Source organism: Rhipicephalus sanguineus, chromosome 8 (genome assembly GCF_013339695.2).
Source record: "Rhipicephalus sanguineus isolate Rsan-2018 chromosome 8, BIME_Rsan_1.4, whole genome shotgun sequence".
NCBI classification, from domain to species: Eukaryota; Metazoa; Arthropoda; class Arachnida; order Ixodida; family Ixodidae; genus Rhipicephalus; species Rhipicephalus sanguineus.
In genome coordinates, this window is record NC_051183.1 from 72,575,469 (window position 1) to 72,592,156 (window position 16,688).

The 16,688-nt window shown below is 47.0% G+C and overlaps 1 protein-coding gene across 1 annotated transcript in view; it reads left to right on the plus strand.

The window, feature by feature from the left end:
* Positions 1–16,688, plus strand: part of LOC119402093 (venom metalloproteinase antarease-like TtrivMP_A) — a 115,217-nt gene that overhangs the window by 51,576 nt on the left and 46,953 nt on the right. Inside the window, exons 8-9 of the mRNA XM_037669196.1 lie at positions 1,204–1,343; positions 8,641–8,690. Of these exons, the coding sequence (XP_037525124.1) occupies positions 1,204–1,343; positions 8,641–8,690 (190 nt within the window). The remainder of the gene's footprint in view (positions 1–1,203; positions 1,344–8,640; positions 8,691–16,688) is intronic.

A 16,688-nucleotide genomic window follows, 5' to 3' on the forward strand; every position in this document is an offset into this window, starting at 1 on the left:
CACAACCACGTTGCTCGAGTTCACGCTTATTGCGCGAGTTCCTCATCTGCGGCGTTTGTAGATGTTCTGCGTAGAGATGATGATGATAAAATAAACTTTTATTTTCCAAAAGAGTGTCCCGAGCTCGTAAGATCGGGTCACCCTAGGTGGGAGAGTCCCACTGTCCAAGAATGCTGTGGCCGCGATCGCATGCTGGGCCCTAGGAATGAGTCCTGGTTGGTCGTCTAGGTCCCGTGCGGAGAAGAATAAACAAATCACAGTTCCACCGCAAGTGCGAAGCAATAAATGCGACAGCAAGAAATTGTGAAGTTATAAGAAGGAAGGGTGGTAGCTAATTCTTTTGGGTCCAATGTCGCGTAACTACAAACCGGTGGTGCAAGAGAATACGGCCGCTCCAGGGAGAGAAGCCGTTTTTGATGCCTGATGACACCGCGCCCTTATAATCAAACTTCAGAGTTGCAGCTTGAATGGCAGTTGCTGCTCGATCGTCTGTGTGCGTCTTCTCATGTCTTGCTTGAGTTCCCGTTTATAGGCGCTGTAGCATTATTTCAAATGCCATTATCAAGAAAGACATGCCATGCTTGCCTCAAATTTATGGCGCACTAGATTTTCCATAGCGCACGTTCCTTTTCTTATAAAAATTCGCTTCAGATAATGGGAACTTTGCTGTTGATAAGAAAAGACAGCGAGAAGTAATACTGAAAGTTCAGCGAGTTGGTAAAAAAATTTGCAGTGGCTTAGCTCGGCTATGCCAGGATATACGTAGCGTCAGCAAAGGTTCAGCTGATTATTCTGAGCTTTCCTGATTTCCGCAGCACGTTTAGCTTTTCGCAGCACGTTTAGCGTTGCTCTGTTCATTCTTCTTACGCTGAAGCGCTAATTGTCAGGCAACTAATTCGGGATCCGATGACATAACCTTCTCGGCTCTTCTGCACCATTGAGTCCAGTGAGTCCAGGTAGGCTTTCTAGCAAGTGCGAACTGAGTTTCGTGAAATTTCCTGCGACTATGTCACGTTTTTTTCAGTCCTTCCATAAATCTATTAGTCTGCTATGACCTTAGAAATGTCCTCTTTCTATTGGTTTTGTGGGAAGATAACACTATGGGAGAATCCCGCAAGGCATTAACTTTTGTTCTTTCTGACTGACTTCATCGAGGACTGACCTCTGCTTGATGGATACTAAGCGCACACTATTTTCTTTTAGCTAAGGCAGGAACAAACATATTATCATTACCTTGGAGGTAACGATATTGATGGCTTTGCGTCCATCACCAATATTGTGAAATTCTTCAAGGAAAAGGAAGAGTTTTACGGGAAATACGACTTGGTGTACTTTTTAACAGGGTAAGTGTGAAATACTGTAAACGCACTTAGGCGATATATTTGACTTATTTTCTCTGTTTCGAAGTAAACAAAAGATGACGCTTGTAAATCATGATATATGGCGTTTTATGGCGCAAGGGCCATTTGATGGCCACAGAGCGCCAGGTAAAGGCCGCTGCTCGCAAAGGCCACTTGGTTTGAGTGTACGAGCAGACGCGTGCCAAGAATGCCTTATTGCTAGCGATAAAGTTGTTGGCGATAGGGTACCAAGTCTTTGAGCGGCAGTGGTTTGCGCGAATTGTTAACAATTCATGGTAACAGTTATTTGCATTTGCAAAATGGTACCTATATAAACTGCAGTCGATGCCTTAGCACTTAACTGTAGTTTACACTGACGGCTTCTCTTTGCTGTTACGAAAGCGTTTCGTAACACGCGCATGAAGCGCGCTGCCTGATGTAAACGCGAGCAGTCCTACTTTTCGAACTCAGAAAAAGAAAACTAGACATCGTGGATATTTTGAGACAAAAAGCAGCGGTAATTGTTGAACGGGTACAAATATAGCAGAGTGGAATCACTTGAAAAGCACGGGCATCCAAAGAAATGGAACACATTTATTTTCGATCTAGTAGGGCAATGAGTTCGACTTTAAACTAGTCTTGCTACTGAAGCGTGGATGAGAGCAATTAATTCTTAATACCGCCCCTTGTAAGTGGCTGTTTGTTCGTATAAAAGCCGTCTATTTCCTGGCAATAAAGTTCGCTTCGATATTTACGCCTTCATTGACTTTTCCTAATACTTGTTTAGGTGGTGGCCAAAGGGCCCTAATTATGAAACCATTGAAGCGGACTTGGTTGCGTTAATTGCGGTCCTAACAAGCTGGCAGATTTTGGGATATCGAAGTGTGGCATATTTTGTAGATCGCCTGCAACATTACTGAGTTAAAGCAATTATACTCAATACATAATAGGTTCCTTAAAGTGCTCTGGATTTCAATTGCTGTAGGTTGAATATATGGGGACTGTAATTTGAATGTTTACATTTAAAAACACGACCCCTCTTGTACTGCTCACAGTGATGATTCTTTAGGGATATAAGTGTTAAGTGAAGCCTTTTGCGCTACCAATTTGGGTGTAATTATTCAGTGATGGCTTTAGCCTATGCAAGGAAGCGAACGGTGGCACTCACGTCAACGAAGTGGCCTATGAACTACGAGAATGAAATACCGAATTTACATTTGGTGACCTCTATTATTGAGTCAGGCTCGGCGACGCGCTTAATGGAGGATAGCTGATTTTGAAGGAGTTTGGAAGGAAAGTCATCATAGTTTTGGAAACTGAACAGTGCATTTCAAGAAAAAGTATATGCGACTGAATTTCAAAAGGACTGGATTAGGTAACAGCCTTACACCCCTATCACATGGCCACCTGCAATGTCAATCAAACCAACGACCCTTTATTCAAAGGAGGAAGCACCCTGTGACAGGGAGGCCTCAAACGAGACTTAGTTCGAACAAGCTTTCAGTTGAGGGAGTCCGTGTTTATCCTTCCAACATTAAGGGGATAACTCTTGGTACCGGATTGTACATGATATAAAGAAAGTATTATTTGAAATGGCATATATTCAACTTTTATTTATTAAAAGAAACGTTCACAGTATCCTAGACCGTATGAACAGTAAAGGTGTCTTATTTTGACCTACGCCGGAAACGCCGCACGACCTGTCGGCAGCAGCACTGTAGAGAGAGCAAATTCACTCTATTTACTTTTAAAGTAAACTTTGTAAGTCTCAATGACTCGTCCGTGATCGCCGAAAATGCACTGCAGGAAGACCAACTTACTCAATGAAACTATCTGCGCATTCGCGCACCCTATAAAACAATGGCGGTTGACACGCGCAACCTGGAACACTACAGTTTGCATTCACAGCTGTACCGACGAGAACAATGAGAACTGCAAATGCACGCAACCCAGACGAGCTGTATATATCTGCATAGCTATGTGCGTGCCGTTTGAGATCGACTTTAGTTGGACAATCAGGTCTTTTCGCTGTCGGGCATTCGCACGGACGATCAGTGCGACAAGGCGTGCGACGTGATTCGCGACTGCCACCCGGGTCTCGGCGATTCAGCTTGGGTTCGAGTGTGCGACATGTGCCAGGGCACCTTAATGTGCTGCAACCTGCCGATCCTCAGCCGCGCGAATGGTTACACGTACACGCAGATGCTCGAATTCTACTCAAGCTCAACGCTGTGGAGGAGGGACTGGCTGCCATTCATGTTTGAGTGGGAATTATTGACTATCTGTCCCACCATGCCGAACTGGCCGCGAGTGCATGACAAGCGCGGGATGCACATGAAAGGCAGTCGAGGCGCAACCAGTCGCTCCTCCACGGCGTTCAGCTTGGATAGACCATTCATGCATCGGAGGGTACGTTTAGACATTGGCAGTGCAGAAGGGAGGCAGCTGGTCGTTGTCCTCGCTGGGAGTTGGCCACGTTAGAATGGCGAAGCCCCTTACCGTCCACAACAGCGATCACAAGGTAATGCTGCGCAAATGTAGGGTCCTCCATGAAAGTGTGAGCGTGCGCGTGTAATCAGCGGCTACATGGTACAAAATAAAGGCTACGCAACCTAAAGAAACGTATCTTCATTCAACTTCAACGTTCAGAAATTACAATTCCAAACAAGCAATAAGATCACATATGCATCGCATCGGGTCGCTCAGCATTTCTTGAGTTAGTCGCGTGGTCTTTGGCTTTGGACTTTGAGTTGGCATGGGAGAATCCTTCGTGTTCAGCCACCTTTCTTTATGAAAGAGGCACTCATTATTTGTGACTCATGCTGCACGTCGAAACGTTTTTGTTATATAACTTGTCGGTCGGAAACAGAAATAATCAGCATCATGAGCCGGCACGCGCTCTCTACGTCCTCGTCTTCGCCTTCGTCGTCGTCTTCATCTTCTGCTTTGCTCCCGGAACACGTGCGGCTATTTCTCCGGCACGAGATACAATAGCCTGATGGGCGAGCGAACGAGTACAGAGAGAGCATGAAATAGAGCGAGAAAAAGAAAACAAAGAACACTAGAAAAAAGAAACAGGAAAGTTCTTCGTGAAAAAAATTTCTTGGCGAGGCGCAATTTGAACCAGCGTTTGCACCAACCGAAGGCGAGCATCGTAACCACTCGGCTATCCAGGCAAGCTAGCAAGGCATAGCATAGCCTTCTATAGTGGTATAGTGTAGCATAGCAAGGGGGTGGGAAAGAGAAGATAGGCTGAAGAGAGATGTGAGGGTGAAAAGGTGAATAAGGAGGAGGGAAGTTTGTAAAGCATTGCATGCAAAGAGTGAAAACTACAGAAATGGAGAGAGAGAAAAAAATTAGCGATAAAGCGGAAGTAAAGAGAAAGGAAGGGAGAATGAAAAGGAAGAAATCCAAAGAAAGATAGAAAGAGCAAGAAGGAGAAAGAGAGAAATTGTGGCTGCCAAAAAAAGGAGAAAGGGAAGTTTGGGTGAGAATGAGATATGTGAGGCTGAGGAGGAGGACAATCAGGGCGAGAGAGTAAAGCATAACATATAGAGAATGAGCATGAGAGAAATAGACAGAAACAAATGTAGAAAGAGATAGAAAGATATCGCAAAAACCTAATGTAGGGAAAGAGATATACTGCCGCGCTCGCTTCTTGTTTTATATTGATGTATTCGGGTTTGACCAGCAAGCGCGGTTATCAACGCTCGATGCTGACCGCGCCGCAGTGTTCGAGATGCTTCGTGATTTTAGTAGATCACTTTGTTAAGAATGTGCGCAGGACGTGAATAGTCTAGATTATTCCAGGGTTTGCGCGACCACCAGTGATAAGGCTGGAAAGTTCGATGCGCGATGTATAAAAGACGGCGCGCCCCAGCCATGAGCAGTTTTATTGACGGCCGACGCCTGTTCGCCCTGCTATCAGTGCACAGCGTGCATTGCTATAGTTTGAGTTTTTATTTTCCGGCTACAAGTTCAGCCAAATAAACAGTTCATCTTGAACACGACGGCCGCTGTCTTCGTCGACGTCACGACCACGTGAGAATACGTTGAAATTAAAAAGAAAACAAAAAAGAGGAAGCAAGCGAGAAACAGAGAGAGGAAGGGAAGAAAGACAAAAAGACAGACACTCAGGAAAAAACACAAAAAACTAAATAACGAAAACGAAAGATAGAGGGGAAGAAAGAAACAGAAAGTCAAAGAGAAACAAAGAAGGTCACCCGGCTCCCCACTTCCTTCAGGCTTTACACCACTAACGCGAAGCTGCCTTAATTATTTTCACGTCTTTTCCTTTGAACCGACTGCTTGCTGCTGTCGGGCTTCTGCGCTGTAAAAAAGGAAGAGCGACTCTGAATTCACGGATCCGGGAGATCGGCGAAAGGCCTCGTCACAGCCTAGAACAACGTGAAGTGATCAGACACATTGGCCTTGATTAGTGTACCTTTCCTTTAATGCTGCCATATACTAATAATAATTGGTTTTGAAGATGAAAAAAATATTGCGGGAAGTTTGAACTTAGTCGCGCAAAGCTTTGCACAGCAAAGCACGGACTTGTCGTCGCTCGTACTCCCCGTCGACCGACACGTGTATCTTCAAGGTGCGCAGCTTCCTCCTCTGGAGTATGGGCTTTCTTAGGAAGCCCCGTGACTTTCTAAGCACGATCGGGCGCAGCCAGGCTATGCTTTATAGAGCAGATGTTGCCCATTGTGTCTCCGTCGGCGGGCGTGGCTAAGCTACTGCATTTACGCGGCTTGGCCAGATGTTGCGGTATGAGGTAGCTAGACGACGCGCTGCTTCCTTCCTCTTTCTTTCTATTTTTTTCTCTCTCTCTATTTCGTTTTCTCTTTTTCGTTGATATTTTTTTTTCTTTCTTTTTCTTTCTTTATTTATTTCTCTGTTTCTCTCTTTCTCACTTTTTTCTGTGCTAGGTTTTACTCTCTCCCCTCCTCAATTCTGCCCTCCTCACCATCACATATCTGCTCCTTGCGCTCACTTCCCTTTCCCACCATTTTGCTGCGCTGTACTACACAAGGCTATGGTATGCTCTGCTAATGTTCACGGGTAGCCGAGTGGACACTCGCCTACGGATCGAGGGTACGCGGGTTCGAATGCCGTCTCGTGAAGGATTCTTTCTCGGCAAAAATTTTCTCTTTCCTTATATCTTTCTTTTCGTCTCTCTGTTTGTTTCAGTCCTTTCTTTTTTCCTCTCTATGCATCTCTCTCTGCACTCGTTCTCAGGTAGCCGCACAGTGGCAGATAAGCATGCATTAAGATGATCATGGTTTTCTGCAATCGACTCACGAAGAATGATCTGCTAAACCGCTTCGCTGTTAAAAGTCACAGTTTCGCTGCAAGGGCGAATCAATAAATGCTATAGCAATAAACTGTAGATACATTAGTGCATTGTATAGATTCAAGGCAAACGTGGCAGTGAGAACAAAACACCTACAAAACTAGAGGACATCGGTTGCACGCCTCTATAGAGATAGGCGCGCGAGCGCAGTCGACCACGCCCTTTAAGTCATATGGATTTAGGAGCCATCGGGCTTCTAAATCCATGCGGCGCAACAAAAGACGTGCCAGGCGACGCCCTCTTATCGCTCCCTTTGGCCCTTTGCGCCATCTTCCGGGTCATAGTCAACAAGCACCTTCCACGCTTAAGCACCTCCGAGACGTGCGCACCACCAACGGTAAATGCTGTCTATAAATAGCTCTCCTTTTGTAGGCTGGAGCATGTATGCGTTTATGGCCGTGTGCTCTAACGCCTCGCTCCGTGGAGCATTTATCACGCGGCGCACTGACCTCGGCTCTAGCACTGAGAAGTTCATTTTCTAGTGGTGTTGATCATGCAAAATAGGTAACTTGAAATACTGACAGAAATAGTTATCGCTATTGCTGATCATTCTAGTCGTTTCATAGCTAGGCAAACCTGTTTGTTTAGCGGTCTGTGGCGAAGCGAAACGCTTGCGGTTCGAGCATATTAGAATGCTGCGTTGTTGTTTGTGTGAGCGGTTGTGGCATCTGGTAGGGCGAGTATAGGATAGTCTGTTGGCTCAGATCAAGATCGGTCGCCATTTGGATAGAACTGCCTTAACAAGGAACGGACAGCCAATTTTCTGAAAGCTGTTGATCTCCAATACTGCACCCAACCCTGCGTGATCCATGGACATACCCGTGAGGAAGCATCATTGTTGTACCATAATGGAACGGACTTCATATTGAGTGCGGCTTGGCTACACTGAGGTACACATAGGTGTTGCGCTTCCACTCTGTGTAATAGTGAACGACGTTGGGCCTGTGGGTATTGCATAAGAAAAGGAAAAAACAGTGCTTAACACAGCACATTTTTGTGTACATACTGTGCTGAAATCATACCCAATGAACAACCACTTGGCTGTGCTCTCAGTTCGAAGGAAAATCGATGATCCACAGCTTGAAAAAGAGTCCTCCTACGCGCTAGACTTTTGAAGGCGTCATTTTCTCCGGACAACTCGCGCTAATCGATAAGAGTCTGCAACGACTGCCGACTGCATTCCTGCGATACACGGGACTACTGAACACATGGCAACACACCCCTGCGAGCAATTCATAGAAAGCTCAGGTGGGAGCGTTGCCGGCTATGTATGCACGGATAAGTCCGACTGCTGCAATGCACAACTATTGGCCGCAGCAGCAGTAGTAGACGGGCAGTATGCATCAAAAATAATCATGTAGTCATCTTAGAACACACTACGAAGGTTTAGCGTCGGACTAGAAGACGGGTCAAAGCTAGATAATCCAGGTCGCCGTTGCTACTATATCGTCCAAAGCTGGCAGTGCATTCAGCTGTGAAGCTGTACCAAAAGCCCCTGTAGAAACCCCAATAAAACATAACTGCGCGTTTTATTAGGCGTTAACCTGAAGTTGGGTTCTTGTCAGTCACATCACCAGCACTATTTAGGTGGAATTAGTGCATTGCTTCTATCGGCATTGCTCATCTTGTCAAAATAGAGTCACGCATAGCAGACTTTGAGAAACGTTTCATGCAGCGCAACAGGGGACCTAGCAGGCAGGAGCGCTCTGTCATTTCGGTCACCTCTGTTGCAAGAACATGATAGCTCAAATTGGAGTGCAACGCTTAATCTTGAGTTCATTTTGAAATCTTAACCTGCAAGCGAAGTGCCAATATTTTGCATTAAATGACACAGTAAAACTGTCCTACTTCTTTGTTAGCTTTTCTTTGCTGACCTATAATGTTCTCGCACATTTACAAGTTGCTCGTTGATATGATAACAGATCACTGTAAATTTTTCACCAGGATGAACATGGTGGCGATACAAGGAACGACTAGACTAGACAGCCTTTCAGGTCAGTCTGATTGTGATTCTTGAAAGATGTGTATCAGAGCTGGGCTCATATGCTTCTAAAACTTAGGCTGACTGAGCTAATAAGGTTACCGTTGCTAAAAAGTGTGTTAAAATTTATCGATAAAGGCAATGCTTGAAAAAAGAGTGCGCTTGAAGCCTTAACACAGTATGCTTACTTTCTACAATTGCTTTCTTGACAAGTTCGAAGGCGTTCCTTTTACACGCTTAGCATTTCATAGCGAAACAAAGGCACCTTGACTGTTTCTATCTAGCCATCTATGTAGCTGTCTACATCGGGGCGCTGTCGTGGTCGTCTCTATAGCTTGGCATATACCAAGGACGACATGGCATATACCAGGACGACATGAGTGCATGACGAACACGCTGCACAGGCCGCGACATGATTAACATGATTTTCCTGTCGCGTACGTCACGAGACCCCTTCCACCAGTCACTTGTGGCACAAATTTGCATTGCACGGCCCGTGGTATACGGTTATGTACCACAGGTGATTCGCAGTCTGTATGAACCCAGAGACAGTGAAGATACACTTTAGAAATCTTAAGGTAACCGAGTGAATGAGCCCGTGTTCCACAAAATATGGTGCCGGCGGTGACGGCGTTGTTGATGAGCAAAAAATACCGATCGAATAAAAGACTAAAAATCAGGGGCGAGCCGAAATCGAACCTAGGCATCCTGCAAGGCATAAAGCATTCTACCACAGAGTGACGCTGCTGCTTCAAGCTGATTAGGAAAAAGGACTATATGAGAGCGCGACATCGCGGTAACGCTAACTGCAGTGTTGGCCATCTGCATTTATAACACTCTAATAAACACTGAGTATGCAAGTTACGCTCGAATACGCCTACGAACACTGCGTATGATATGCACATCACCGAACCATAGCTTGCACTTTGTCGCGATAAAAGAGACATTGCTTCCAAAAGGACTTGTTTCTGGGCTAGTTGGTGCGTATATTGCTCAGGTGCAGATGACGGAGGCGCAAAATATATTTCTTGAAAAAGGAGAGAAGCGTCAAGTGAGGCTTTTCAACGACATTCTCAAGTGCCTGTGTCACACTAATTTCCCTTCATGGGTGGCTACAAGGAAATCGAAGGACTACAGCAAGGTCGTGAGTACTGCCAAAGAAGCTACGTGGAAGATCATGCTCTCGTGCCTGCAGGCGAGTATGACTAAGTCTTCCACCAAAAAAGAGCGGCCTGAGAGGCTAAGATTTATTGGTGCACCGATATTCCCGACGATATAGCTAACCTTCTACATAAGTGGCCGAAATATGGCCTTGAGCCTCAAGGTGCCGCACAAGAACTTCTTGCGCGGAATCGGCAAGTAGCAAGGAACGCACCCCAGGAACAGCGCGAGCGTTGCCTGCTGGAAGGTGTCGACAGTCTACATAGGGCAGCCCCCAAGGCCGGACCTGGATGACAAGTGCGAGTGTTTTAACGTGTGGTGTCATTTTAGGGGCGAAGCTCCTTAAGGCGGCACCCGTTCGTCCCTCGTAGTCGTAGTAGTCGTAGTGCGAAACCAGTCTTACGCTTTGACTTCCAAGGTGGTGCCGGTGGGAGATTTTTCCTGTGCGTTGTTGAACAATAAAAAATTCGCAGCGTGCGCGTTATCTAAAAGCCGAATTCTTCTGTCTCTCATTCCCCATTAGCAGCCATTGGCATGTTCCAGTAGGAAACGTTAGTAGAAGTGTAAGTGTTAGCTAAAAGCCGACTTCTAGCTCTCATTCCCATTAGCAGCCATTGTTTACCTCCAAGGTAGTGCCTGGTGAGATTTCTCCTGTGCGTGATTAAACAATAAAAATTTTGTTCAAAACGCCGTTGATTGATGAAATAAACCAACGAAAGACGCCAGATGTTTTGTAAAAGCAAAACGAAAGAACGCCAGATGTTTCTAAAGCAAAACGAAAAGACGCCAGCTGCTTAACGAAAGACGCCAGATGTTTGCTAAAGCAATGGTTTTCTAAACAATGAAAATTCACAGCGTACATGTAAAATTAAAGTTAGCTGCAAGTCGTCATAACTCATCGAACCTTTAGTATAAACGCGCCCGATCTCACGTCGGTGATGATGTACTGGGCAGAATTCACGGAAGATTCACGGTTAACCGATGAACCTCCGCAGCTTCGCCCACTCATCATCATTCACTCCGTGGATATGCTGTGATTTTTAACGCGATAGCGTTAGAGAGGTCGTGTCGCAGAAATTCCGGTGTCGGCGTCGGCACCGTTGGTTGTGAGCGAAAAATCATCCGTGAGCGAAAAATCGAGAAAGTAGCAAATAAAATAAACGATATTCGGTCCCAATGAGGATCGAACCCGGGCCGTCCGCGTGGCAAGCAGGTGTCTTACCACAAAGCCACGATGTTACTTGCAGCTGCTTCGGAAACAACCACTACATAAATGCCATGTAGTGCAAGGAGTCTCAACGCATTTTGTTCGGCAGGTGTCACGACGAAAACGAGCCCATACGGCGATATGTAGCTAAAAGCCGACTTCTTCTGTCTCTCATTCCCATTAGCAGCCATTGTTTACCTCCAAGGTAGTGCCTGGTGAGATTTCTCCTGTGCGTGATTAAACAATAAAAATTTTGTTCAAAACGCCGTTGATTGATGAAATAAACCAACGAAAGACGCCAGATGTTTTGTAAAAGCAAAACGAAAGAACGCCAGATGTTTCTAAAGCAAAACGAAAAGACGCCAGCTGCTTAACGAAAGACGCCAGATGTTTGCTAAAGCAATGGTTTTCTAAACAATGAAAATTCACAGCGTACATGTAAAATTAAAGTTAGCTGCAAGTCGTCATAACTCATCGAACCTTTAGTATAAACGCGCCCGATCTCACGTCGGTGATGATGTACTGGGCAGAATTCACGGAAGATTCACGGTTAACCGATGAACCTCCGCAGCTTCGCCCACTCATCATCATTCACTCCGTGGATATGCTGTGATTTTTAACGCGATAGCGTTAGAGAGGTCGTGTCGCAGAAATTCCGGTGTCGGCGTCGGCACCGTTGGTTGTGAGCGAAAAATCATCCGTGAGCGAAAAATCGAGAAAGTAGCAAATAAAATAAACGATATTCGGTCTTACCACAAAGCCACGATGTTACTTGCAGCTGCTTCGGAAACAACCACTACATAAATGTCATGTAGTGCAAGGAGTCTCAACGCATTTTGTTCGGCAGGTGTCACGACGAAAACGAGCCCATACGGCGATATGTAGGCGCATTCGCGAGGCCATCAAACTACGTCGAAAAATGCCGGGATAGTGCAGCCATCGCCGCTAAATACACACACGAACTTTCAAACAGCTCTAAAAATGGACAACTATGTCCATCTAGCGGAAAACATATCAAGCCAACGCAGCAAACGCTAGGTAATGCGCTGCCATCTGTGAGGCATTGTGAGAAATATGTCTCGACATTTCATGGCATCTGACAGGGCGGGCGCGCGGCGTATATCTTGGAGGCCATGCGACTCTTGCTTTAGATCGAAAGCCTGTAAAATTCGCGCGCGTGCGTGCGTGTGTATGTAACAATACACATTAATAAGTATGCACTTAGTGGTTGAAGTGCGCACTGGGGGCCGGATTTCGCTATCGCGTTCAACTCTTACAGGCGAAGCTTAAGGATCCCCCAATTTCTTTTTTAAAGACGGTAGTCTTTCTTGGGGAACTTAAACGCAGAAATTTTGGTCTGTCTTTCTATCTCTCTGTCTGTCTTTCTGTTTGTCGGCACGTCACTCGATTCAGCCACCCGGCCAAAGTTGAAACACTCGTCCAAGGGCCAGCCATCTTGAACGGCTGACTAGGTTCATACTTGTGTACATTGTTGATCAAAAAGCAAACATTACGCATATCTGAAGCGCAACATCACTAGGTAAGTATTAGGAGGTGTGTTCCTTTAATAGAAAATACATAGATACGTAATTCTAGAGACTCTAGTTTCTTAAGCTGCGCAGAAACTGCGACTGCGCTGAAACTTGCCTTCTTCCGTGCCCTCTGCACGAGCTCAATGTTGTGTTTCGGTTTCGGTTCAGTATTTCACTGTACAAATGCCGTGGGGCGCCGCTCTGGCATTCCTGTTTTAGGCAGGCGACGTGTAAATAAAATAGTGTGTGGAGAGTACTCGTTGAGTGCGGACGTTCCCTCTGCTTCGGCGCTTCGCGCCAAACCGCGTGTTCGGGCTGGCTGGCGTCCCCGCCGGTCGCGTTGGTCACCGCCGGTCGCTTCTGCGCCGGGACTACCAGCCCGCAACACAGCACTCATGTTTCCCGACGTATTGCCAGATGGCGTCCATATCTCACGCAGCGCCTCTTCTATCGTCTTTAGACGACATTTGCAGCGAAGCACGCAGATACGCGGCCAATTTTTTAGAGATAAGGAACTCTGTCTAATGCAGTCCGATAAGGATGGCGGATTGTGGCATTACCTACACACGCCTTTGACGAAAGAGCACGAGAAACGATCAACAAGAACTTCAAGCCCATAAAAGTGAGCGTGTCGAAAGTTAAGAAAGGTGTGGTTTCTTTGTGTGAGGACATCGGGCGTGAAACGTTAGCTAAACAGATCAGAAAGAGCAAAAAATATTTTCTTACAAGCTTTCTTCAGTGCTAAGACACATAAAGTAGACGTCCCTTTCCGTACCATTATTAGTGAGCGTGACACAAGGGAATACCAGGTCAACAGTTTTTTGCTCAAATCCTTGAAAGTTCTTGAATTTCATGACCCTTTCTTGACAGAAAACTCGAATGAAGTTTTTGATTTTTTGCCGTGGAAGTCGGGAAACAGGATATTTACATTCCGAAGACGTGTCCGACATTTTTACTCGGTTCCGCATCGAAAGCTACTGCGAGCAGTAAAGCAGTGTATCGAGGAAAGTGGCGAAGCCACTTTTGTGACTAAAACGGAGTTGTTGATGGCGTACTTTGTTACCCTCCTAGAAGCCTATCTCAACCATACTTTTGTTTCGTTTGAACATGGCATGTTTTTACAGAAAAAGGGCATCTGCATTGGATCGCGAGTAGCGCCCAATTTATGTGAACTACCCTTTACAAGACAGGGTAGTTCACATTCTTCCCAAACCAGCATTAGGCGGACAACTACTAAATTTAGCCTAAAACGTCGATCGACCTCGTAACGCTTGACTCAAAGCGAAAAATCCGGCATAGGCTGCTACTCGCGGACTGCTACGCATGATTTCCACAACGCGTGGGATCTCCTGAAATATTTATCACGCAACTGCTTGATGCCAGGTTCACCAAGACTTCGCTGACGCATTTCTGTCACGGATATGACGTTGGTAAGATGCACACTAACGAATTACAGAAACAAAATAGAAGGAACACCTTCATTAACGCGAATCACTTGGGAATCGAGCCCACGATTTCTCGGTCCGCGACAATAGGTGCCGGGCGCTCTGCCTACAGCGCTACCGACGCACTTGCACGAGGCCTGAAGAACGCGCCTTATCTCTCTAACACCTTATTCTTCTAACAGTGATCTTGGTTGGTGGGGGTGGTGTCGCTCTCTGCAAGCGGCGAAGTGAAGTACTGCGCCATAAGACTGTCGCATAAGGAACACATTCGATACGTATCGTGGCACTGAAATTTCTTGACAGCTGATGGATCACGTCTGAAAACGCCGTGGATTGGAGTACGCGACGGATAACGCGATACACTTGCGTGGAGTCGGTGGGGATGACGACCTTGAAGTAGCACTGCCGTTCAATAAGAAGCCTCAATGCGTTATATGAGCAGTGAGATCAGCTTTACGCGTATCGAGTTTTTTTTTTTTTTTCGTCCACGTGTAGCTACCTACCGACACCCTATTACCAATTCACCACTTATAGTGCCACGGGGGGATGAATAAATATCTGTAATATTCATTAGTATGACAAGTAACGAGCGGGGTTCATAACGGGTGCAAATCCCACCGCTTCGCAGCACTAGCAACGCTGCCGTGCGGTCACGCCCCGAAAGGGCCCCCATCTGATCGCGTGGTCACACAAAACGGTGACACAAGTTCCAGCTTTTATTACGTCTGCTTGCGCCGACGTATAGCCATGTCTTCGTCACCACCACCGTCTTCCACGCCATCATCAGTGTCTACAAATGGTGACGAATATACTTTCTTTATTGTGAGGTATGAAAAAGAAAGAAAAAAATAGAAAAAAAAATAAAATAATATAAAAATAAAACCTCGGCCTGCACCATAATAATATAGCAGGCTGACGAATATACTGAGGTATTGGAAATCGTTGCTATCCGCGACGTCGCAAATCATTCTCACTTCGATACCCTGGAAAAAGAGCGATTCTGATATCGACGCCGGTCCGAGCATCGATGAGTAGGCACCTGTGGACGCTCGCTTGGCCATGCTGGCTCGCAAGAAGACAGAACAGAATGAAGCGTTCTGGACAAGAGAGGCGCTCGTATGTTGTCCACAAAGCTAAGCAGTCCGGTGACTAAAAAATGGTCACTAAAAAACCACGTCTGTGAGAATCGGTTTCTGCCGATCAATGAGATTTTGGCTTTCAGCCAAGCATTACGAGGTGCATCGACGTGTTTTATTGCGATAGCAGTTGCATGGACAGTCCCGGATGATTTCTGCCATCGCCGTCCCCATTGCCGCCGTCATGCACCGTACACACACACACACACACACATATATATATATATATATATATATATATATATATATATATATATATATATATATATCCTCTCGAGCGCCTTCCAGTGGGTCGTTCTCTTCTCTGAGAGCACGCCCCTCGTGCAGAGAGTCGCCCCGCTTTGACTGTCGCTGCCGTGCGCCGTCGCTGAGTGCCCGTTAATAAACGTCTTGACAATTTGGTGGAGAGTGCTGTGCCCTTTAAACAACTACGGTCCGCATTCGATGCCCTTGGAGCTTCGATCCCCTACCGTGCCTGCTACCATGACTCAAGACGCCGCCCAGCAAACGCCTCCTCTTGCACCGACGCCATGTCCGGGTGTCCCCCGCATCCGCGACCCTCCTATCTTCACCGGCGCGGATGGCACCGACGTCGAGGACTGGCTCACGATCTACGAGCGTGTGAGCGTCCCCAACAAATGGGACGAGGCAGGCAAACTGAGCAACCTCGTTTTCTACCTCGCGGGTGTGGCAAGTCTATGGTACAACAACCACGCATCCGATTTCGCCACGTGGTCCGCTTTCAAGACCGCCATCATCGACGTGTTTGGCCGCCCTGCCGTTCGCAAGCTGCAAGCCGAACAGCGTTTACGTGAACGTGCCCAGCAGTCCGGCGAGTCTTTCACGAGCTACATTGAAGACGTGCTCGACTTGTGCAAGAAGGCCAACGCAACCATGTCTGAAGCCGACAAGATCCGGAACGTCATGAAAGCCATCGACGACGATGCCTTCACCAAAAACCCTCGCACTGTGGCAGAGATCATCACGCTGTGCCAAAGCTACGAGGAGCTACGCCGGCAGCGGCTTACGACGCGTCGACCTCCATCACGCGACGCCGATGTCGCTGGCTTGTCCGCCGTGTCGGACCACTCCGTCTTACTCGCCGAAATCAAGTCATTCGCGCGGAAGGAAATTGCCCGCCAGTTCTCCTTACTGGCCTTCTCTCACCCGCAGGATGTTGTCGTCGACCACACTGCTGCCTCCCCTACGCCGGGCAATCGAGCAGGAAATCGCGGAGGTCATGCCGGAATACCACCAGCCCCCTCCAGCGCCTGCGCCTCTCAGTTACGCGCAAGTTGCAGCCAGGCCGCCCCCAGCGCTCCCTGTGGTGCCCCCGCTAACTTACACCGGGGCCGTCGCCAGGCCTCAGGCCTTCGAAGCGAGTGTGCCGGCTGCGTACGCCGACGTCATTCATACGCCTCGACTGCAGACCACCGTGCAGTCATATCAGCCGTCGCCCCGTCCCTCGCGTCCTGCGACATGGATGGGACGTAGCCCGGCAAACCGATGGCGCACTTCCGACAACCGCCC